Source organism: Scyliorhinus torazame, chromosome 13 (assembly GCF_047496885.1).
Source record: "Scyliorhinus torazame isolate Kashiwa2021f chromosome 13, sScyTor2.1, whole genome shotgun sequence".
Taxonomy (NCBI): Eukaryota; Metazoa; Chordata; class Chondrichthyes; order Carcharhiniformes; family Scyliorhinidae; genus Scyliorhinus; species Scyliorhinus torazame.
The window spans coordinates 200,975,151-200,999,568 of NC_092719.1; the positions used below are offsets into that span (position 1 = coordinate 200,975,151).

The 24,418-nt window shown below is 46.3% G+C and overlaps 1 protein-coding gene across 6 annotated transcripts in view; it reads left to right on the forward strand.

Annotated features, from left to right (window-relative positions):
* LOC140388530 (hyaluronidase-1-like) overlaps window positions 1-17,015 on the forward strand; it is a 67,516-nt gene extending 50,501 nt beyond the window's left edge. For all 6 annotated transcript variants that reach the window (XM_072472890.1, XM_072472891.1, XM_072472889.1 and 3 more), the window contains 3 exons: window positions 7,809-8,792; window positions 10,335-10,424; window positions 10,824-17,015. In XM_072472890.1, the coding sequence (XP_072328991.1) occupies window positions 7,809-8,792; window positions 10,335-10,424; window positions 10,824-11,147 (1,398 nt within the window). In that variant the 3' untranslated portion in view covers window positions 11,148-17,015. The remainder of the gene's footprint in view (window positions 1-7,808; window positions 8,793-10,334; window positions 10,425-10,823) is intronic.
* The last annotated feature ends 7,403 nt before the right edge of the window (window positions 17,016-24,418 follow it).

Here is a 24,418-nt window from a genome sequence, read left to right on the forward strand (position 1 = left end):
CTGGTGTGATTTACGAAAGTACAATTATTTTTCAGTTGTTAAAGTAACCTGAGTACTTACGCTGCACATAATCAATTTGGCTTCTCTGCAGCAAGAATCCGCAACTATTCTTAGTCCGAGTGCCATTAATGAAGGTGTAAAACCAAGCTGGAGAAAACTGACACTTAAGTGATGTGGCTTCAGAAAATTAATCAATGATTGATGGTGCAATTTGAATAAAGTTTTTTGTGCTGTAGATTATGACAGGAAGGTAGAGGTTGCACCACAATGAAGTTGTGGGATCTATGTAGACACTGAGGTTGGACCAAATAGAATGTTATTAATCATCTGTGGTGTCTGAAAGGTGACCATGGATGAAGTCAGCATACATACGCTACGCACCAGTAAAAGCATGGAAAACAGTATTTGTACTAAATATGTTAAATATATAGAATATACTGAATTTAAGAAGTTTGTAAGCTGTTTACCAACCATGAGAATAATGTTCAAGATTTCTGTAAAGTTCAGCAAGAATGTGATAGGGATCTTAATTTGTGTAGGGTAGCAACACCAAGGCAGAAGTAAGAAGTAGGGGATAGAAGGATCCGTGCTGGACACTGTTCACAATTAATATTAACAATTTAGATTTTGAAATCAAAACCACAAATTTCTAAACTTACAGATGGCACCAGATAGTCATTACTGAGGAGGATTTCGACACATTGCAAGAAGACATTAATAAACTTTCAGAATGGGCATAGCATTGACAAATTAATTTCAACATAGATAACTGCAAGATATTGCATTTTGGTAAGAAAAATAAGGTCATATATTACTTGGAAAATAAGAATTTCAATGTATTAAAATAATTTAAATGGTAAAGAAAATGGATTCTGGGAGCACTAATACACAAATTACTAAAATAATACAGCCATTAAAAAAAAAAGCAAAGGTTTACTTCTGGAGGAATGGGATTTGCAAATCGAGATTATGCGAAACATATTGAACCTTGGTTAGACCATACTTGAAGTACTTTGTCCAGTTCTGGTCTCTGTATTAGAAAGACAATCAAGAGGCACGGGAGAGAATGCAAAAGATTGAAAGAATGGTACCAGAAACTGCAAGAAAAGGTGAACAGGCTTGCTCCCCACTTCTCCAGGAAAGAGAAGGCTGTAGAATGACCTAATTGAGGTCTTTAAAATTATGGAACATTTTGTTAGAAATTAAGAGTGTTTCCACTTGTCGAAAAGAAAACTGGAGGCCATCAATTTAAGATTGTCACCAAGAAATCAAACCAAAGAAACTTCTCTATCCGGAGACTGGTGCAAAAGTGGAACTCTACTGAGGGGAGTGGTTGAAGTCTAGATAAGCATATGAAGGAGAAGGAAATTGAGCGTTATGCTGATGGAGTTAATAAGGAATGATAGATCGCTGGAGCAGGAATTCTGGTTCGGCCAAATGATCTGTTTCTCTGCTGCATAGTTCACATAATTTTATTTAACAATATATCACAAAATTGTTACAGCGCAGAAAGAGGCCATTTGAATCATTGTGTCTGCACCGGGTGCTCTCCAACCGAGCATCATGATTTAGTGCCATTCCCTTGCCTTTTCCCCGTACCCATGCACATTTCTTCTATTCAAGTAATGATCCAATGCCCTCTTAAATGCCTCAATTGAATCCGCCTCCACCATACTTCCAGGCAATGTATTCCAGTCCCAAACTACTCTGTGAAAAAAGTTTTTTTTCTCACATCACATTTGCTTCTTTTGCAAATCACTTTAAATCTGTGCCCTCTCATTCTTGATCCTTTTGCGAGCGAGAACAATTTATTCCTATCTACTCTGTCCAGCCCGCTCATGATTTTGAACATCTTTATCGTATTCCTCTCAGCCACCTTCTCTCCAAGGAAAATGGTCCCAATCTATCCTTATAACTATATGCTTTATTAACTGCGTTTTCCATCTGTCCTGCCACAAGACTTTTACCCCTTATTTTATATTGTCTCTCCATGTTATTCCTACCAGAATGCATCACCACACACTTCTCAGCATTGAACTTAAGCTACCACTTATCTGCCCGTTCCGCTTGTCTTTGTCCTTTTGAAGTTCTACACTGTCTCTTCACAAGTTTACAGTACTTCCAAATTTTGTGCCATCCGCAAGCTTTGAAATTGTCCCCTGCGTACCGCGTACTAGATCGTTAATATATATCAGGAAAAGCAAGGATCTTAATACCAACCCCCTGGGAAACACTACTACAAACCTATCTCCAGCTCAACAAATATCCATTGACCGTTATTCTCTGCTTCCTATCATTCAGCTAATTTTGTATGCATGTTTCTATATTCCATGAGCTATAACTTTTCTCACAAAGGGCAGACAGCACAGTGGCGCAAGTGGTTAGCACGGTTGCCCCACGGCACTGAGGTCCCAGGTTCGATCCCCGCTCTGGGTCACTGTCCGTGTGGAGTTTGCACATTCTCCCCATGTTTGCGTGGGTTTCGCCCCCACAACCCAAAAGATGTGCAGGGTAGGTGGATTGGCCACGCTAAATTGCCCCTTAATTGGAAAAAATGAATTGGATACTCTAAATTTATTTTTAAAAGAACTTTTCTCACAAGTCTGATGTGTGGCACTGTACAGAATGCCTTCCGAAGGTCCATGTACATCTCATCAACTGCATTACCCAAATCAACCATTTTTGTTAACTCCCAAAAACTAAGCACAATTATCCTTTTCGAAATCCATACTGGCTTTTTGCTAATCAACCTATGTTTTTCAATGTGACGGCTAATTTTATCCCAAATAATTGTTCCTCAAAGCTCACCCACCACTGATGTTAAACTGACTGTCCTTTAATTGCTGGGGTGATCCTTACAACCTTCTTTTGAACCAGGGCATAACATTTGCAATTCTCCAGTCCTCTGGCACCTCCCCTGAGTCTTGAGAAAACTGGAAGCTGCGCCCCTGCAATTTTCACTCTCCCTTCAGTATTCTTGGACGCATCTCACAGAATTTACAATGCAGAAGGAGGCCATTCAGCCCATGAAGTCTGCACCAGCCCTGGAAAGAGCACCCTACTTAAGCCCCACGCCACCACCCTATCCCCTTTATCCCTGTAACCCCACCTTACCTTTTTGGACACTTAAGGGCAATTTAGAATGGCCAATCCACCGAACCTGCGCATCTTTGGACTATGGGAGGAAACCGGAGCACCCGGGGGAAACCCACGCACACACGGGGAGAATGTGCAGACTCTACACAGACAGTGACCCAAGCCGGGAAACAAACCTGGGACCCTGGAGCTGTGAAGCAACAGTGCTAACCATTATGCTACCATGCATCCCTTGTGGGAGAGTTGAGGACCAGATGGCATAATCTCAGACTAAGGGAGATCACCTATTTAAGACCGAGTTTCTTCCCTCAGAGGGGAGCGAATCTGTGGGATTGTTTACCGCAGAGAGCTGTAGAGACTGGGGGTGGGATTCTCCATTTGGATAGGGAGGCGAGGGAGGAGCACCAACGGTGAGTGAATAAGATTTTGTTGATAGATGGTAGATATTCAAGCAACCCGACTCCAGAGCTGCTGGTGAGCAGAAAGAAGCTGCGGCCGCAGTTTGATCTATTATCTACCGATAGGCAGTTCGCTGGTTGCGACGCTTGAGGGGCCTAATGTACGAATATGGGGAGAAGGCCAGTCGCCTTTCGGTTGGTCAGTTGAAGCGAAAGACAGCCTCCCGAGTGATTGTTCAGATTCGGGATTTGAGGGGGGAGGGGAGGGTTGACTGGTGTTTGCGGCAGATAAAGTTAACGGGGTGTTTGAGGCCTTCTTAAGAATCTATACAAGTCGGAACCACCTGGGGAGGAGTCGGATATGGTGGAATTTCTTGAGTTGAAGTGTCCTAAAGCGGAGGAGGAAGATCGGGAAGGGTTGAAGGTGTGGTGGGAGGTGGAGGCTGTCCGGACAGCTATTGGGCAAATGCAGATGGGTAAGGCGCCGAGGCCGGATGGACTCCCAATGGAATTTATAAAAAGTTTGTGGAATGATTGGTGCCGTTATTGGTGGATATTTGAGGATTTGGTAGCACGGGAATCTCTTCCGGAGACAATGATGCAAGTGTTGATTTCGCTCTTGCTAAGACCCTGGGTAGTTTCGCCCGATTTCCTTATTGAATGTGGATGCTAAGGTCTTGGCCACGGTTCTTGTGCTGCAGTTGGAGAAGAGTCTCCCTTAGATCATTGGGGAGGATCAGACGGTGTTTGTGAAGGGTCGGCCTTGTCATGTAATATGAGGCGGCTTTTAAATGTGGCACTGTCCACGGTGGATGTGCAAGAGCAGGAGGTTATTGTGGCGGATGTCCTGACCCACGCCCTGCTGATTGCTCGAAGGCGGGTGCTGATGGGATGGAGATAAACTTCTCCACCCAGTGCCTCAGTGTGGCTGGCGGATCTTATGGAGTTTTTATATCTCGAGAAAGTTAAGTAGACCGTGAGGTGGGCAATTAAGGTGTTCTACCGGAGATGGCAGCTGGTCACCATTAGTTGTTAGGGATGGGGGAGGAGGGGGTTTCGGGGGGGTGGGGGAGGAATTTTCTGTTTGAGGGGGGGGGGGGAGAACTTCCAGGTGGTTTGTTGTTGTTTTGCTGTGGCATATAAAATTTAAAAAGCTGAATAAAAATACTTTATTAAAAAAATTTTTTTAAATTTCATCGGCCTCTCTTGGGATTTCAGGGGACGTGGGCACTGTGCAGCCTACCACAAAGGGAAATGGACAGGAAAATACTGCTGCATTATTATGGATCTTGTCATAGTCGAAAGAGCCCTTAAGGTCGACCCGCCTTCCCTGTTTGCCAACCTCACCCCGGATTGCAAACCCGTCGCCACCAGGAGCAGACGGTACAGTGTCCAGGACCGGACCTTCATCAGGTCAGAGGTCCAAAGGCTACTGAGGGAAGGGGTCATTGAAACGAGCAACAGTCCCTGGAGAGCTCAAGTAGTGGTGGTGAAGACCGGGGAGAAGCATAGGATGGTCATTGACTACAATCAGACCATCAACTTTTGAGCAGAAGCTGCGGCTGCCCGCAAGTTTCGGCGAGCGAACACACACAACTCTTAGTCCGGGACGCTTTCGTGGCAGGTATGCTATCCTCACAAATCCGCCAGCGCCTGTTAGAAAAGGACACCCTGGGTCTCAGGGAGGCACGGGCCCTTGAAGGCTCCCTGGACGTGGCCTCCAGGAACGCCCGCGCTTACCTTCCTGACCGTGCGGCAGCCCCCTGGGCAGCGTGGAACCCCTCTGTGGCCGACGCCGAGACTTCCCCCACTCCCCTTGTGCTGCAAGGTGGCCTGGTAACCCCGAGGTGCCCCGCTGCTACTTTTGCGGGCAGGCCAAGCACCCCCGCCAGCGCTGCCCAGCCCACGCATCCACCTGCAAGGGATGCGGCAAAAAGGGCCATTTCATGGGGGTATGCCAGGCCCGAGCGGTGGCCGCGGTCTCCAGCGGCGAATGCGGACCGCAACCACAGACTTCTCCACGGGCCCCGTGCGGTCAGCGGTCGCCGCCACCTCCATATCCCAGGGCCACGTGCGGAACCCGGGCGCAGCCATCTTGTTCAGCGGACACCACATTGGAGGGATGGGCGCCGCCATTTTGTGCACCCCCAGCCATGTGCGACCAATGGGAGATGCCATCTTGGATGAACCCCCAGGACCCCAGCTCGGCTGACCCCACACTGCCCGAACAGAACTCTCAACTGCTGCGATTGGCGTCGGTGACTCTGGATCAGTCTCGGCCTCGAACACTCTCAAAGCCTTCAGTTGGACTACAACCTCGCTTTAGTGGTCATTGATCGTGCATCACACCATAACCATTTTCCTTTGTGCCAGCTATGATTCCAATCAGTGGAGGCTTTTCCCCCTGATTCCCATTGACTCTAGTTTTGCTAGGGCTTCTTGATGCCATAGTCAGTCAAATGCTGCCTTCATGTCAAGGACAGTCACTCTCACCTCACCTCTGCCATTCAGCTCTTTTGTCCATGTTTGAACCAAGGCTGTAATGAAGTCAGGAGCTGAGTAACGTTGGTGGAACCTAGACTGAGCGTCAGTGAGCAGGTTATTGCTGCGTAAGTACCGCTTCATGGCGCTGTTAATGACCCCTTTTACCACCTAACTGTTGATTGAGAGTAGCCTGATGGATGGGGTTGTAATTGGTCAGGTTAGATTTGTCCTGTTTCTTGTGTACAGGCCATACCTGGGCAATTGTCCACATTTACGAGTAGATGCCAGTGTTGTAGCTGTACTGAAACAGCTTAGCTAGGGGCGGGCAAGATCTGTAGCACAAGTCTTCAGTACTATTGCCGGAATATTGTCAGGGCCATAGCCTTTGAAGAATCCAGTGCCTTCAGCTAATTCTTGATTTCATGTGGACTGAATGGAATTGGCTGAAGACTGGCATCTGTGATGCTGGGGACCTCTGGGCGATCCGAGATGGATCATCCACTCAGCACCTCTGGCTGAAAATTATTGTGAATGCTTCAGCCTTGTCATTCACACCGATGTGCTGGTTGTCTCCATCATTGAGGATGGGGATATTTGTGGCGCCTCCAGCGGGTTGTTTAATTGACCACCACCATTCACGGCTGGATGTGGCAGATTGCAAAACTTAGATCTGATCCTTTGGTTGTGGAGTTGCTTAGCTCTGTCCATTAGTTGTTGCTTATGCTGTTTGGCACACAAGTAGTCCTGTTTTGTAGCTTCACCAGGTTGACACTTCATTTTTAAGTATGCCTGGTGTTGCTCCTGGCATGCTTTCTTGCACTCTTCATTGAACCAGGGTTGACTCCCTGGCTTGGTGATCACAGTAGAGTGGGGGGTTATGCCGGGCCATGAGATTGCAGATTGTGGTTGAATACAATTCTGCTACTGATGGCCCACAGCGTCTCAAGGATGCCCAGTCTTTAGTTACTAGATCTGTTTGAAATCTATCCCATTTAACACAGTGGTAGTGCCACACAACACAATAAAGTGTATCCTCAATGTGACTGTGTGAACGATACCGTCATCGACATATGCATCTACAGCTGGCAGATTGGTGAGGATGAGGTCGGGCATGTTTTTCCCCACTTGCTAGGGTGTCAAGCAACTAACATGATAGTGTGGCATCAGCTGAAAGGTATTTTTGTACTTTGTATTTTGAAAGGTATTGCTATTTAATAATATTGAACTTTGAAAAGGCTATCATTTAGATTGGAATAATGAATGCCACAAATATAACTCAGCCTTTTCTTGGTAATTTAGTGTTATTTATTTTATGGCTTCCCTCTTCTGGTGAAGACCTTGACTTTGTGCAGTATATAATACTGGGCAAGTTGGAAGCCCCTTTTACATCTCTCAATTGAAGTCAGTGGAATCAGAAAATTAGCTTATCACCTGCTTGATACTGCTGCACAGAGTCAAGATCTATCCATTAATTCTTACTCGGTGTACTTTCATTGGTGCAGGCAAACCTCCTGGAACTTGACTGAGGTGGCATTCTTCATCTTGAAGTGAGATATTGATCGACAGGTTATTTTACTGGAAGAAGTTCTTGCCCTCGTCTTACATCAACACAGGCACAAATGATTGAACCATATTTCTCGCCTAAACTCAATGGTAGCATTCCAAATGTTGTTCTGGCTGAGGTCACTTAACTCAGCACAGAACAGGGATCAAACTTTGGTACTTCACTGCATGGCTGACTATTATACAATGGACCTAGAATGTTTGATAGCTCGACCTGGCATTTCTTTGATTTCCAAATGAACTTCGTTTTTGGTTCATATCTTACAGATTAATCTAACTGGGAGATCTTCACCAGCTGCTGCGAAAAGAGCCATAGCCATGTTATCAGGTCTCACACTACTCGCAGGCACTTTATTTTATCTCTCCACCCATCCAGCCATCATAAGGGGGGTGGAATTTAAACCAGCATCGGCCTCACCAATGATCCACAATAAACCATTTATTGTGATTTGGAACACACCTACTGCAGGCTGTAAGACTAAATTTAATGTTGACTTGGATCTGAGTGCCTTCGATATTGTCGAAAATGAAAATGAGAGCTTTGTTGGGGAGAATATCACCATATTTTACAAGAACAAATTGGGGCTATACCCATTCTACACTGATGAGGGGACCCCAGTGAATGGTGGTCTTGTGCAGAAGGCCAGTCTGTCCAACCACCTCACAGTAGCTACAAAAGACATTGCCGATTTACTGGGCCAAGACTTCCATGGTCTTGCAGTGATCGATTGGGAAGCGTGGCGACCACTTTGGGACCGTAACTGGGGATCTCTAGATATCTACAGGAAAGAATCTGAAGAACTAGTAAGAAGCAAATACCCATATTTACCCGAGAGTGAGATTCTGCGGATTGCCAAGAAGGAATATGAAACTGCTGCCCAGAATTTTATGAGGCAAACACTGGAACTCGGACGGACTTTGAGACCAAAGGGTTACTGGGGTTTCTATAAATTTCCAGACTGCTATAATTATTTCAGAGAAGATGCACCGAACAATTACACAGGTCATTGCAATAAGGAAGATATCCCTAGAAATGACCAGCTAGCATGGCTCTGGAAGGCATCACGGTGCCTGTATCCCAGTATCTACATCCCTGAGAAACTAAAATCTTCAAATCATGTTCAAAAGTTTGTTCACTACAAGATTAAGGAGGCTCTCCGTGTTGCTGCCCTTGATCCAACCAGTGATGCCCTGCCCGTTTTGGTCTACTCCATATATTCCTACATCAAAACACTTGACTTCCTTTCTGAGGTAAGCAACACATTGTTACGTCAAATGGTATTCCATGAAAGAATTTAGCTTGTTGGTAGCAAGGATTGCGAGACTCCGACTCCGTCCCAGTTTCAGCAGTTTTTGTATTTGGGCTTGCTTCCTGCTGTAGGTTGGTGAAGCACCAAGAGATGCATTATCTAACTATCAAAAAGGGCAAACAAATGTCCACCTTCAATACTTCTGTATATACCCGCTAGCTAGGAAAATATCTGGAATTGTTTAACTATCTTTGCAATGGAGTTTTAAACTTTGGAATTGCCTCCTTCCACCTCACCAGCTCTCTTGCCATTCCATTAAGATGCGCTGCAAAATACAGTTTTGTGGCATTCCTTATTTTCTCTGTGAAATGCCTTTTACTATATTAAAAGGGCCATCAAACTGCAAGTTGGTGCTTTCTGAAAATTTGTCCAAGCTGGCAATGTCGGGAAGGAATTTGAGCTAAGATGTGCTGCAATTGAAAAACATTTAAATATTAAAGTAGCTCAAAGATTATATACACAACTTTCCGCTGCGGGCAGTGCCTTGGCAGGCTCAAGGCTGGCTGACGTGGGGGGTCGTGGGGGGGGGGGGGGGGGGGTTGCTGAGGGTGCACAAGGAAGCAGGGGCTGGAGAGCTTCACAGGGGCTGAAGGTGTGCTCCTCTGGACAGGCGGGGCGGGGTGGGGGCCTGTAAAGGAGAGGCACCTCATCTTGCCCCACCACCAACGTATCCAGTGAACCCTGCCAGGTTTGGTGTGGGCCTTTCCCGCTGGAAAAATCCCAGCAGCAGTGGGAGGGCCTCCCATTGCCTCCCCCACCCCTAGTGAGTGCAGATGGGTAGGCGCCCAATTTTATGCTCCTCCCCATCCTCTTGCCTGCCAACGCACTGCTCAGGGTGCCTGTAAAATCCAGCCCAAGGAAAAAAAAATCTGGTTGGAGCAATGAACTCCTTAGAGCAAAATATTTAAACACTAATACATTGTGAGGTAGATTTCCCACCAGAGCTATGCTGGGGAAATAGTTTCCAAGCTGCTCTACCCCTCTGCATTACTCTCTGCTCTTTCACAAATACAAGCAGCTGGTATCAAGGTGAAATTCACAGGTGCCAGGATTGATCTGTCTGTTTCTGAAAGGTAGTGGTAGGTGGCAGAGGGTGAAGCTTAAGCTGGGGAAGGGCGAAGGATCTTAAGGGAATCAGAAAGGATTTGGGAGGTGGCAGTATACCAACCTTGAGGAACATTAGGACCTGCGTTCATACCTAGACAATGGACTCACTGTGAGATTTTTAGTCTAATAAGAACTGTATTTGAGGCATGGGGAGACATAAAGAAAAGACAACTAACCTGGATGGTGCTTTTAAGACCCATCTATCAGCTGGCTCGAGATCACCTTTGATAGACACAAGTGGCTTCATTTTGTTTTTCTTATCGCATGTACATTACTCCAAAATAACTTGAAAATTATTTTGATCTCATGAGTTGGAACTCCGCTCGATCCTGCTGTTTCCAATATGTAATTTGTGTCTTTACCTGTCATTTTCCAGATTGACTTGGTACACACCATTGGAGAGAGTGCGGCCATGGGGGCCTCTGGAGTGGTTCTATGGGGAGATTTGAACTTTTCGCGCACTATGGTAGGTATTTCATTCCCAGACATGTAAACACATTCAATTGAGGACATGTGACAAAATGCTGAATAAACTCAGCAGGTCTGGCAGCATCTGTGGAGAGAGAACGGTGTTGGCCTTTTGAATCCATATGCAACTTCAGAACAAATGGCTGTAAGCTGGAGACATCTATGTTGACCCAACTTATAACCTGGTTGTATTGAGTCATTCCCACCTTCTGCGCCTTGCTCAGATAATCCATTGGGAGTTGGTCGTTGTAGTGTGAGACCCCAAATCTGTTACTCCATGGCAGAACTCATCAATATGCCAAAATGCCGTGTTAATATTTCAACATTTTCAATATTCTTAAAAATGTAGTTCTGATTCTTAAACTCTCTTAACAAGTGTTTGTACTTTTTCTGTTAGGAGCGCTGTGAGGCACTGAAGCTTTACATTGACAAGGAGCTTGGAAGATACGTTCTAAACACTACTACAGCTGCCATGTTGTGCAGCAGGGCTATTTGCAGTGGCCATGGACGATGTGTACGGAAGGATCCTGAATCCAGAACTTACCTGCAGCTTGATCCCAAAAGCTTTGAAATTCTCTCTGTTCTTAGTTCCGCAGGCTCTGTGTTAACAGCCCATGGAGAAATACATTCTGAAGACGTACAAAGCATGAGAGAGCAGTTCACATGTCAGTGCTACAAGGGATGGATGGGGCCCCATTGTCAGGAAAAATCAGACTCTTAGATTGGGAATTCAGAATCTTCCTCTTTAATTTGTAAATATTTCATATGAAGATGGTCATTTTCACTTGAAACCCTTGGGTACAGCATCTAAATGGATATTCTTTTATGTGGCTAGAGTGAGCATCTCAGTAGACTAATTCAATATTGCATACCCCATATAATGTGGTATTGCCTGCACTTTTCAGCAGGCAATCACAAAACCAATCACGATCCAGAACTGTGGAATCGACATTGATCCCTGGTTGGTCAAACAACAGAGTGCACTGGCTGGCCAGTTTCTCGGCTGCCGTGGTGTTGAGACCTAGCTTTATCTGTATTTGTTTATTATTTTTGGCTTTACCTGTATTTAGCAGGTTATCTGACGACTGCAGTGCTCACTGATTTTTGACCTCAGGAATGTTGGCCCACTAGGTTGCTGGCAGAGACCCATGTGTAGGTGCTGGGAGGGGAGAGGGAGTCAAAGCCAGGATGGGGTGAGGCCGTGCTAGCAGCGCACTGCAATATTTCAGTGGAGCCAGGAGAAGCGATCCTCTTCCATCTAACCACACAATTCCAAGCACTGAATGCTCGTAGCCGTGAACAGGGAGTTTTGCATTGTACCTTTCACTCATGCGTTCCATACAATTGTAACCAAGATCCTAACAGTCCTATTCGGGTCCCAATTTGGACAGGGAAAAGGCCTATCTCTGTTTCAGCCAGATTCGCCAGCACCCCATCCTACTAATCCCATCTTACTAATACCAATTGTTCCCCAAATTTTAGAATTCCTACAGTGCACAAGGCAGCCATTTCTCTGAAAGAGCACCTACCTAGGCCCACTGCCCAGCCCTATCCCCGTAACCCCACTTAACCTGCGCATCTTTGGACTGTGGGAGGAAACCGGGGCACCCGGAGGAAACCCTCGCAGGCATGGGAAGAAAGTGCAAACTCCACAGTCACCCAAGGCCGGAATTGAACCCAGTGCCTGGTGTTGTGAGGCAGCAGGGCTAACCACTGTGCCACTCCACGTTTTCTCCAGCTGTAACACTATCACTACATAAATCAAATAAGGCAGGAATTTAAACCTATTCTAGCAATTGTGCCATGTCTGAACCAGATATTTACAGTATACCACTAAAGGTCTCATTACTTACAGCATCTGCCTATTTTTCTTTGCTCACCAACAAATACTTGGGGCATAATTCACCCAAAAAATGACACCAGCTTTTTTAGTGAGATCCAAACCTGTATTCGCCCACTGGGGGAATTTTTCACCGGTAAATCCCCACACTTATCTCCCCAGGCACTGCCAACCCAGCACATGGGCACTGCCCCTGGCACCACCTGGACAGTGCCAGGTTGGCAGTGCCTAGGTGCCATAGATTTGTGACTCCTAGCAGCAGGAGACTGTGACCTCAAACAGGCCGCACCTATTTAGATGAACCTAATGGCTAATGTAAATCTGATTAGTGATCCAGATCGCACCAGGCGAGTCTGGTGGCTCGTGCCCGGCGCAAAGCTCGTTTGGGGCACCTCATCCGATGCACCTGGCATTGAACACAGGCCAGGATTGTCTATGTTTCTTCCATCTGGTTGCATAGTCTGTCAGCCCTCACTGAGGTCACCTACACCTGAATAATGTCCATTTTGGCAAGTAGCTTCCAGGACCCATGGAACTGACTGTACCTCAGCAAAGAGCCAGCAGCTTCCAGCAATAGGGCTGGATAAAATTGGCAGAGAAAGGTTAAGAATGTGCGTCAGCCAGATAGAAAGCATCCATGTCAGCTAAATCAGCTAATAATGTGTAAATTTTAGTCTCCATCGCAGTACTTGCACTAAAATCAGCCTGGGCAACAATATGCTCCAAAGTTATACCCCATAAATCCTGCCACTGTGCTTGCCACAGGAACATTTGTTCGCCAGCACATTTGTTCTTTAGCCCTGAAATTGGTCATTTTGGGTGTGTGCTTATGCGCTGCATCCACACCAAGAGCAGGGTGGACAGTCAGTTCAATGTGGACTGAGAGGATAAGCAAATTGCAATAGGTTCCTAGTGTCTGGAAATATCAATCAAAACGAGCATTGAGACTTAAGGCCAGTGAAAATATAAGAAATAATTTGCGAAGAAGCCAAAGGAATATTATTATAATTTTGCTCAAGATCAGTACTTTTGTTTCAATAAAAATATCTGAAATCCCAGTTATTTATTGACGGAATGAAGCCATAAGATTCCACAGTTTAAAACCAAAGATGTTTCTTCATTATACAAGAGTCAAAAAAATTAAACACTAAATGCTATCTTGGGTTACCACTTATACCCTAAAATCAACATAAGTGAAATATGAACTAACAGGAAACCTGCGGTCGATTGTAAACTATGCATTACACATTAAGTGTATATAATTGTGTTACAACTAAGACAGCATGTACATCATTTGATCAGTCAGAAAGTACTTCAAAATGCTGTCTTCCTCCTGAATTTCAGCTCCTTGTCCAGAACTTAGCCTAATCCCCACCAACCTGAGTGCATGGGCTTCACAAAAAATGGCGCATGTCTGCAGAGCCTCCTCAACTCTGCTTACAACAGTCTGGAGGGCTTAGATCCACCAATGTTTTCTCCAGGTAATGGAAATAGCCAGAGCAACTCTATATTTGCCTGCTCTCAATTCTTAGAACAAGCCTCTATCTTCTTCAGGCTGCTTGTACTGCACCACTGGAATCAACATCTGAGCATTGATGTCTCTGTATCCTTTTATATGGGGGGGCCTCCGTAGTGGCCTGGCCTGCGATCAGGGCCCACTGATCGGCGGGCCGTACTCTCTGTCGCGGAGCCTCCATTCCTCCGCGTCGGCTCCTGTCGCCCTGCGCCATTTGGCGTCGGGGCCGGCGCGGGGAAGAAGGCCACTGTCCATGCACTAGTTGGCACCGGCCCAACTGTGCATGCACTGGGTTCACGCAGGGATCAGCAGCTGGAGCGGCATGTCTCGGAAGGGGCGCTGATGCCGGAGTAAAAAACACCTGTTTTTACGCCTGCGTCGGGACTTAGCCACCCAATGGGAGAATCCCGCCCCAGTTTTGCAATTAGTGTCTGTCCCAAAAATACAAGCTTTGAAACTACGGACTCCATCGCAATGTGGAGCGCTGCACCATTGTGTAGCTCACAACTTGGAGCTGTGGAAGAGACTGGCGTTGTAATATTTTCTCCCATCCTCCTTATGTACATCTTCCCACCCTCTCAGCCAAGAATGACACACCAGAAACAGGGAAAGCAAAGAGAAGAAACGTAACAAAATACCTCTGACTTGTTGCATTCCAAAGTTGCTAAACCTTTCCTTAATATGCCAAAACACATCACTTCATAATGAGGTTTGTTTTGATTCCCAGGAAGTGGGACATTTGCTTAGGCCAGCAAATGTTGCCCACGTCTGATTGCCTTTGAGAAGGTACTGGTGAACAACTTTGTTGAATACAACTGAGTGACTTACTTGGCCATTTCAAAGTGCAGTTAGAGGTCACTCCTGTGGGATTGGAGTCACATATAGACCAGACCAGGTAAGGACAGCAGATTTTGTTTCTTAAAGGACATCAGTGAACCAGATTAGTTTTTATAACAATTCAGCGTTTCATGCTCACAATTACTGATATGTAATTAATTTAATTGAAATTCCCCAGCTCCAATGGTGGAATTTGAACTCGTATCTCTGGATCATGCCTCAAGATTGCTGTGCAAGTAACATAAACATTATGCTGCTGTATCCATAATTACTACATAATGTTAACATAAAAATGGAGCAGAGTTTTTATGATAGTTCTCTAATTATGCTCAATTGCTAGCTCAGAGAGGGATAGGGGTAACAGATATTTGGTCATCAAGAGCGAAGATAAGTGATCAAAATCATAGAATTCCTACAGTGGGAGAAGGAGGCCGTTCGGCCCATCTAGTCTGAACCAACCCTTGGAAAGAGCACCCTACCTAGGCCCCCGGCCTCCCCCCATTGCAATCCCATAACCTCACCTAACTTGCACAGCTTGGGACACCAAGGGATAATTTAGCATGGCCAATCCACGTGACCTGCACATCATTGGACACTAAGGGACAATTTAGCATAGCCAATCCACCTAACCTGCACATCATTGGACACTAAGGGACAATTTAGCATGGCCAATCCACCTAACCTGCACATCTTTGGACTGTGGGAGGAAACCGGAGCACCCGGAGGAAACCCATGCAGGCATGGGGAGAAAGTGCAAACTCCACACAGGCAGTCACCCAAGACTAACCACCGTGCTGCCTCAAAAGACTTAGCTCAAATTGCTTTTTTTTAAAGTTCATTCGGGGATGTGGGTGTCGCTGGCTGAGCCAACATTTATTGCCCATCTCAAATTGCCCAAGAACTGAGTGGTTTGCCATTTCAGAGGGCATTTAAGAGTCAACCACTTAGCTGTGGGTCTGAAGTATAGGCCACACAAGGTAAGGACAGCAGACCTCCTTCCCTAAAGCACATTAGTGAACCAGGTGGATTTTTACAACAATCGACAATGGTTCCATGGTCATCATTAGACATTTAATTTCTGATTTTTATTGAATTCAAATTTCACCCAACTACTGTGGTGCGATTTGAACGTGGGTCCCCAGAGCATTACGTTGGGTCACTGGATAACTAGTCCAGTGTCAATACCACTACACCACTGCCTCCCCATATGTTTATGCTCAGTGCAACATATAAAGAATGTTCATGTGAACACAGATAGCTCCAACAATTCACAAATTACCAGCACAAAAATTCACTATGGATAGATAATGAGTTTCCTCTTACTGCCTTACGCTAGACTGTACTCCATGCCTCATCCCCAAAGCACATACAACCTCATACATGCCCACGAGGATCATTGGCTCCCAAAGTTGCCAAGTGGAAACACTTCATACAAATAAACGTTGCTAATGTAAAAGGAATATTTTTGAGTCTATTATCTAGTCTATTTATCTGGTGTACATTCAAAGCTGTTTTTGCTTAATCTTTGATTATTTAGAGTATCATTTTTCAATATTCTGTTGATCAGATGCTTGCAGAATACTGCAATTATGCTTGTACGAAGACTATTGTTTGATGCACCAAAGAAGAGCTCGGAGCGACAGAATACAGTTGCAGACTGTAACTTCTCACACATGGAGCCCCTGATCACAGCAGTGCTGTTATTGGTTTTGGTGCTAGGAGTCCAGGTTATCCTCTATGGATGGAAAGTTACAGACTGTGTCACACACTGTTTAGCGCTGGCTTTGAAAGCAGACCAAGTCAGGCCAGCAGCATAGTTCAATTCCCGTACCAGCCTCCCCGAACAGGCGCCGGAATGTGGCGACTAGGGGCTTTTCACAGTAACTTCATTTGAAGCCTACTTGTGACAATAAGCGATTTTGATTCATTTCATTTTCATTCACACTGCTGCCACAGCAGCCAATTCCAGAGCAGAATTGAAGTTGGTCGAAGAGAAGCTTGTCCACTTGCCCTCTCAGCTAGACAAGATGCCCTACAAGAAGGGAAAGGGGAGAAAATAAGTGTACAAAAGGGAACAAACAGAGACATTGCTCAAAAGCTAAACAATTATAGAAAGCTTCAGCTGTAACAATTTTGTAAAGTAAATGTGCTTAACCACGGTTTTAGACTAACAGTTACAAGGTAGCAAATGGCATAAATGCAAAAAACAAAAGGTATCTTATTGCAAAGACCATTGAGATAAAGTACTGTTGCAATTAAGATACTAATTTCACTCTAAATATTTTGCAGTTCTCTGCTAATTTTCCAATATTAAGATTTGCTGGAATACATTTTGCTATTAAGTTTTGTTGGACTTTTTTTACTAGCTTTAATAAAGAAATAATGAGAATAAAGAATGATGTTAAAGCTGGAATTTCTTTTAAAGTTAAAATTGCTATTAGTTTCAGTCTATCGAAGAAATCTGCTCAAACAGGCCAGTTTGAATGAGTATCAATACCTCATATTAGAAGAGAATAATTGTTGCAGTATTAAAGGGCCGCCCGTTCATCAAACCCTGCAGGCCAGTAAAAGGAAAGCATCACAACATAAAAATGTCAATAAGAATGGTTCCATTAAGTGGTGCACATAAAATTGGGCCCGAACCCTCGGGAGGCCATATTTGGGGTGTCGGACCAGCCAGGGTTGGAAACCGGCGCGGAGGCAGATGTTGGAGCCTTCGCCTCGTTGATCGCCCGGAGGAGGATCCTGTTAGGGTGGAGATCAACCTCTCCACCCTGTGCCCTGTCATGCGGGGGGTCCTGCTGGAATTCTTGACGCTTGAAAAGGTCAAATTTGAACTGAGGGGAAGGATGGAGGGTTTCTACAGTTCATGGGCGTTATTCATTATGCACTTTCGAGAATTGGATCACATCGAACATTTGGGGGGTGGGGGACTGTGTGTTAATGGTGACTATGGGTGATTCCTGATTCCTTTTTGTCATTTGTTTATGTGAACATGCGGGCTAATGTTTGGGGGTTTAACGGGAGGATGGGATTGTTGTTATTGATATGGGGATTGACATTACATTTGTTACTGATTATTGTTTATTGTTGGGTGTAAATTGGGGAGAAAATGTGAAAAAGGAGGAGAATAAAAAATATTTTTCAAAAAAAGAATGGTTCCGTTAGCCAAGTGGCGCAGAATTAGGCCCAGTTGCATAAGTTGAAATTGACGCAATTGGTGGAGGGAATGAAGGCGGACTATGCGGGGTGGGATGTGCTGCCATTGTCGTTGAATGGTCGGGTCCAGGCGGCAAAGACGACGGTGTTGCCAAAGTTTTTGTTTGTGTTTCAGAACCTCACGATCTTTGTGCCCAAATCCTTTTTCAGGAAGGATAATGGGGTGATTTTGAGATTTGTGTGGGCGGGTAAGGCTCTGCGAGCTAGGAGGGTGCTCTTGGAGAGGTGATTGGCAGGGGAGGTCGGGGATTAGCTTTGCTGAACTTGGAAAACTATTATTGGGCAGCAAACATTGGAAAGGTTAGGAAATGGGCAGTGGAGGAGTGCTCGGTATATGGGCGGTGGAGGCAGCCTCATGTAAAGAAATTAGTTTGAGGGCACTATTGCTGTCCTCGCTGGCCAGATTCTCTACGAGTGGTATCAGCGTTGAGGGTGTGGAACCAGTGCCGGCATCATTTTAGAATGGAAGGCATGTGAACGGCGATTTGCGACAATCATAGGTTTGCCCCAGCGGAGTTGGATGCGACATACGGGGGTGGGGTGATAGATCTATCATGCGGTTTTCGCAGCACTTTGCGATTACTAAAACTCAGTAGAAATTTAAGTTAAAACTTCTCAGGTGCAAATATGAATCTGCTTTATTTGTCTCTATTGAATACAATTGAGAATCATTTAAAGTCTTATTCTCTAATAAGTCCAGATAACATAGGATTCACAGAGAGGCGATCTGTAGACAATTCAACTTTCAAACAATCACAAAAATGATTTTCTTGTTTAGGCAAACAGCTCGCAGTAAGCTCAAAAGTCAAAGCCAGAAAGTGAAATATGAAATAAAAAGAGAGAGACAGCGAATAGTTAAGTCAAAGTATAGATTGATTCCGGAAAGAGAGAGAGATGGCCGAAAATCCATCCCGATTATACCAAATCATATCAGATTTTAGCCATCTATCTACACCCCAATGTAATTCTAATTGGTTTGGATTAACATCAAATGAGTTTGATTTGAGGGTCAGTTGTCATTAATAGGTAACATTAACCTAAAATGTATTCTTGTATGAGCTTATGGAATGCGATTCGGCTTCCTTATCGCAAGCTGCTTGAACTGTATTCTTGCTGAGGCCAATAGCGCCTTTAGGTTCCTGCCCTGCTGTGACGGAGCCTGCCCTGTCCTTGGTCACTTTATCTTGCAAATGTATTTGTTAGCTGAATAAGAATGCTGTTTTAATCTATTTGTTTCTGTGTTCTGTTGAAGCTATGTTTTGAAATGCTGAATGTGTGTTTTGAAATGAGGTTATGAGTGAGTTTTAATATGGTATTTAATAGACTAGGGGCTTAATGCTAAATAGCTATCTTTTACCTATAGAAAACATAAACATAATGGGGGCATGTAGGGATAGAATATTTTAGGGATTTGTTTGTTGGAGGGAAGCTTGCAGATTTGGAAGAGCTGGAGGGAACACACCAGTTGCCAAAGGGGAATGGGTTCAGGTATCTGGAGATGAGGGACTTCATGACGAATGAAGTGGCTTTGTTTCCTCGTCATGTGCAAGACGAAGTCTCATCGAGTTGAAAGTGGTACAAAAGGCCCACATGACAGTGTCCAGGATGAGTCGGTTCATTCCGGGGTGGAGGGTAGGTGTGGGCGGTGTGCAGGGAGGCGGGTGAACCATGTCCACATGTTTTGGGCATGTCGAGGTTGAGGGGGTTTCGGACAGGATTTGCAGATATGATGTCGAAGAATTTGGGGGTCATGGCAGCTCTGAGTCTGGAGGTGGCAATATTTGGAGTGATGGAGAATGTGGGAGTGCAGGTGGGGAGAGAGACCGATGTGAGGGCCTTTGCCTCCTTGATAACCCAGGGACGGATTTTGTTGTGCTGGCGGGACTCGGAGCTGCCAAGTGCAGGGGTGTGCGTGAGAGATTTGGCAGAGTTCCTGCACTTTGAGAAAATCAAGTTCACCATTAGAGGTGCAGAGAAGGGGTTCACCTCGAGGTGTTCATTAACTCTTTTCAGGAGTATTGAGTCATCAGTGGCGGGAGAGGGGTCCATTTTCTGTTTGGGCTGGGGGTTCTGGGTTAAAAGTTTAAAAAAGGGGGGAGCAGGCGCCTTGGGTAGCAGCGGGTAGAGTGGGGAGGAGAGTTTGGCGGAGTGGGCTTGTAGGGATGTTGTGGCTGTTTGCCGTTGCTGCAGTTTTTTTTTTTAAAACAATGTTTCCATTACATACATTGTTCGCTAGGACATCACAATCGAGCTTTCATCATGAGCTGCTCTTCATTCTTATTGGCTGAAGGGGAAAAGGGAGAGGAGAAATTGTTGGGCTGGAGCAATATGAGAAACGGTTGGCAGGAACATTTAAGGTATAGGTAGGGAACTCAAAATTAACTCAGGGTAGAGCATTGAACCAGAGACACCAGACGCATGAATAGTACAAAATTGTAGAGGTTGTGTTGAATGGAGTCATAGCTTTGACCCAAAGGAAAAGAGGCAATAGGGGCTGGATTCGCCGTTTGGGAGACTATAGGTGGGTTACTCCGTCATGCCGTCGGGATTCTCCGTTTCACCAGCTGGTCAATGGGTTACCCATTGTGGGGCACTCCACGCCATCGGGAGACCTCCGGGCTGCCGGTAAAACAGAAGATCCTGACGGCGGAGAATTCAGCCCTATGTTCTCCCGCCAGAACTGAATCGTGTGGAATTCACTTTCCCCCGCTCTGAGTGCTGTTCAGTCGAAATTCAGTTGATGCAAATGGGCCAACACTCTGCCCAAGTGAAATGCAAGCAATGCCCGCCCCCCTCCCCGGTGTCTGATTTGCTGGGGCAGGGATTCACGATAAAATACCTAACAAGCTGGAGCTGCTTATAAACACTCCACTCGCCACAAAATCTCACTCCAGCCAAGAAGATGGCGCATGGAGCCCTGCCCCTTGATTCCGAGAGTCCGAAGTTGACCGACTGCTGGATGCCATCGAGGAGAGGAGGGACACCCTCTTTCTCAGGGTGGGATGGAGACTGAAGCCTGTCTTACTGAACAGCGCCTGAGAAGAGGTGGCAGAGGATGTCAGTGCTGCCAGTATCATCAGGAGGACAGGCACACAATGCCGAAGGAAGATTAATGACCTCATTAGGGCAGCTCGGATGAGTCCCCATCTCTGTGCCCCTGGCATCACTCCCATCCCTCACTCCTCATATCACCCCCCAATCTCGTAGAGGCCAACAACATCCCACCTGCCTGCATCTCCCTTACAACCCTCCCTCCACCATACCCCATGTTGCCTTTTCTTACCCTTTATGTGAACCACAAGCTGTTTCTTATATTGACCAAATGACCACACAACCAGTATGTTAGCTCAAAAACACAGTTTATTAATAAGACAAGACTTGTATCTCTATGCAATAATACACGCGGTTCCATATTGATATACCATCAATTCACAGCGAGACCATATGAACAAGTACTAGCCTGCCAGTGACTTCTGTACAAATGAGTGCCACCCACTGGGCGCAGGACTATATACCGTCCCGGGGGGGCGGAGCCAGAGGCGGAGCCCACCGGGCTTCCAGCTCAATCCTCAAAGGTTAAAGGTTACACAGGCACCACATCTCCTGCTGAATACATTTCACCACACATACTAAACTACACCTAACGACTAAGATGACCCTTACTTAACTTCGAGTGAACGGCACCGTGTGAGATAAGGCCTTTATCCGGGTCCACGTGGTCGGTTGGAAGTTGATGGGTTCGTCTCAGCTGGGCTCGTCCTTAAGGAATGGTCACGGGTCCTTGAACTTGGTTGTTCTGCTACAGTTGGTCGCGCACAGGCCGGTCCCAAAAGAGACAGATCTCTCGTGCGCATGGCTTTTTATCCTTTGTCTCTTTCCCGCCCTTTTGGACGGTCCTTACTCCAGGTCCAATGGATCGATAGGGTTTTCAATCAACCTCATTAATCTCAGCCAATTAGGGGGCGGATACCTCGATAGCTGGGCGGGTCCAGCTATCATTGTCCCAGGCACGTAGGCTTTTCCAAATAAGGGCGGGTGGCACCGGTTAGTCTGCTACTACTGTAACTCCTTGATTCAAACTCTATTGTCCTGGGAGAAATGGTGATCGACTCTTAGTCAGATAGTGGATAGTCAGAGGCTTTTCCCCAGGGTAGAGGGGTCAATTACTAGGGGGCATAGGTTTAAGGTGAGAGGGGCAAGGTTTAGAGTAGATGTACGAGGCAAGTTTTTTACGCAGAGGGTAGTGGGTGCCTGGAACTCGCTACCGGAGGAGGTGGTGGAAGCAGGGACGATAGTGACATTTAAAGGGCATCTTGACAAATACATGAATAGGATGGGAATAGAGGGATACGGACCCAGGAAGTGTAGAAGATTGTAGTTTAGTCGGGCAGCATGGTCGGCACGGGCTTGGAGGGCCGAAGGGCCTGTTCCTGTGCTGTACATTTCTTTGTTCTTTGTTCTTGTTCTTAATGGATACAAGTTTCAGCCAAGTCTGGTTTCTTTGCACAATACACAGAGGCTGTGTACCTGTCTGTGTCCCAAATTGACCACAATTCCCATGGTCCTTTGCAGGTGGCTATTCTACATGGCTACAGCCAACACATGTATTATCGCCTTTGGCCAGGAGCCTTGCGCACACATGCTGCAGCTACAGACCCCACCCTGTAGACCTCGCCTCCGTGCACCTCACAATGTCTTTTCTGAGTTCCCAAAGATAAGTTGGCCCATAATCGGCACGAGCGCCAGAAGATGGGAGGAGCATCCCAGAGATTCAGGTCCACACTCCAGCTGAGGAGACGGCCCTGCAACTCATGGGGGAGACCGAGGAGAGGGCAGTGGCAGCGATGGAGGTCAGCATGCACAAAACAAGTCAAAGCCCAGTGCAATGCTGATGCCCCTGTCGCAAGTGAGTCACCCCTCTCCCACAGGCCAATCCTTCCCAGGATTTCACCTTTTGTCTTGTAGGATCACTGTCAGGCTCTCCAGGGTCGCTGCTTCTCGGCAACATCCCGGAGCACCACTCCCGGGAAGACACCGAAGTTTCAACACTATTTTTATCAGCACCATTCAGCATTATAGAGACTATCATCTCAGTGGAGGCAGGGCCTCCTGAGGGAGCGGATGGTCGGAGGGCTGCCCTATTCCAGCAAACAACTGTCCAGATAGGTGTCGTGCCTCTGGAACGTATGATCCCACCACTGGTAGATATGCAAACACAGAGGCTGAATTTACAAGAGAGGATGTCAGCATCTTTCCAGTGTCTGCAAGTGCAGCCGGAGGAGTCCAACCGCCTTCAGGCGCAGGAGATGTTCCTGACAATTTGTACCCAGGCCAACACTGAAAGGGGGGGTATCCGCAGTGGAAGGCCTGGGGCAAGAAGTCAGAACTATGCGTCATGACGTCCAGGACTTGGGGCACATTGCGCTGTCGATGGCTGAGAAGCAGGAATAGGAGAGCCCAATCACAGGTGGACATGTCCCGTGGACAGATGGAAATTGCAGTGATGCGCCAGAGCTTAGCCCAGTCAGAAAGGGTCAAGGCTGAGGTCATTGTGAGCATTGGTCGATTGCTGATTGACCTTAGCCAGTCACAGAGGGGCATGACCGGGGCTGTGAGGGACCCCGGTTCGATTCCGACCTCAGGTCTGTGTGGAATTTGTACTTTCTCCCCGTGCCTGCGTGGGTTTCCTCCGGGTGCTCGGGTTTCCCTCCCACGGTCCAAAGATGTGCAGATTAGCTGGATTGGCCGTGCTAAATTGCCACCTTATTGTGGGGTTTCAGGAATAGAACAGGGGATTGGGCTTAGGTAGGGTGGTCTTTCAAAAGGGTCGGTGCCGACTTGATGGGCCGAATGGCCTCCTTCTGCACTGTAGGTATTCTATGATGGGGCCCATGCCAGCTCCTCCTGCATGGGATGCCGAGAAGGCATTCGATAGGATAGAATGGGGGTATCATTTTGCGGTCTTGGAGAAGTTTGGGTTGGGTCCCATGTTTGTTTCTTGGATGCAACTGTTGAACAAGGCCCCAACAACTAGTGTCCGCACCAATCCCATGAACACGAGGTACTTCCAATTACATAGAGGAACGAGGCAAGGGTGCTCTATGTCCCACTAGAGCCTTTGGCCATCGCCTTGAGGGCTTCAGATATGTGGAGGGAGGGGGATAGCGAGGGGAGGGCTGGAGCTCAGGGTGTCCGTGTATGCTAATGATCTCTTACGTTATGTGACGGACCCGGTCCCCACCATGGGCAACAAAATGTTGAGGCGCTTTGGCTCTTTTTCAGGGTACAAGCTAAACCTGAGAAAAAGTGAGTGCTTGCCAGTAAATCCCCCGGGGAGGGGAGTTAATCGAAGCGTGCTACATTTTCATATGGCTGGTTCCAGCTTTAGGTATCTGGGGGTTCAAGTGGCCCAGGACTGGGCCCATCTCCGTAAACTGAACTATAGGGGTTTGGTAGGTCAGGTCAAGGCCGATCTTCCCCTGTCTTTGGTAAGTAGGGTTTAGTCAGTCAAGGTGAACATTTTGCCAAGATTTTTGATTTTGTTCCAGCATTTGCTGGTCTTTTTTCCTCAATCCTTTTT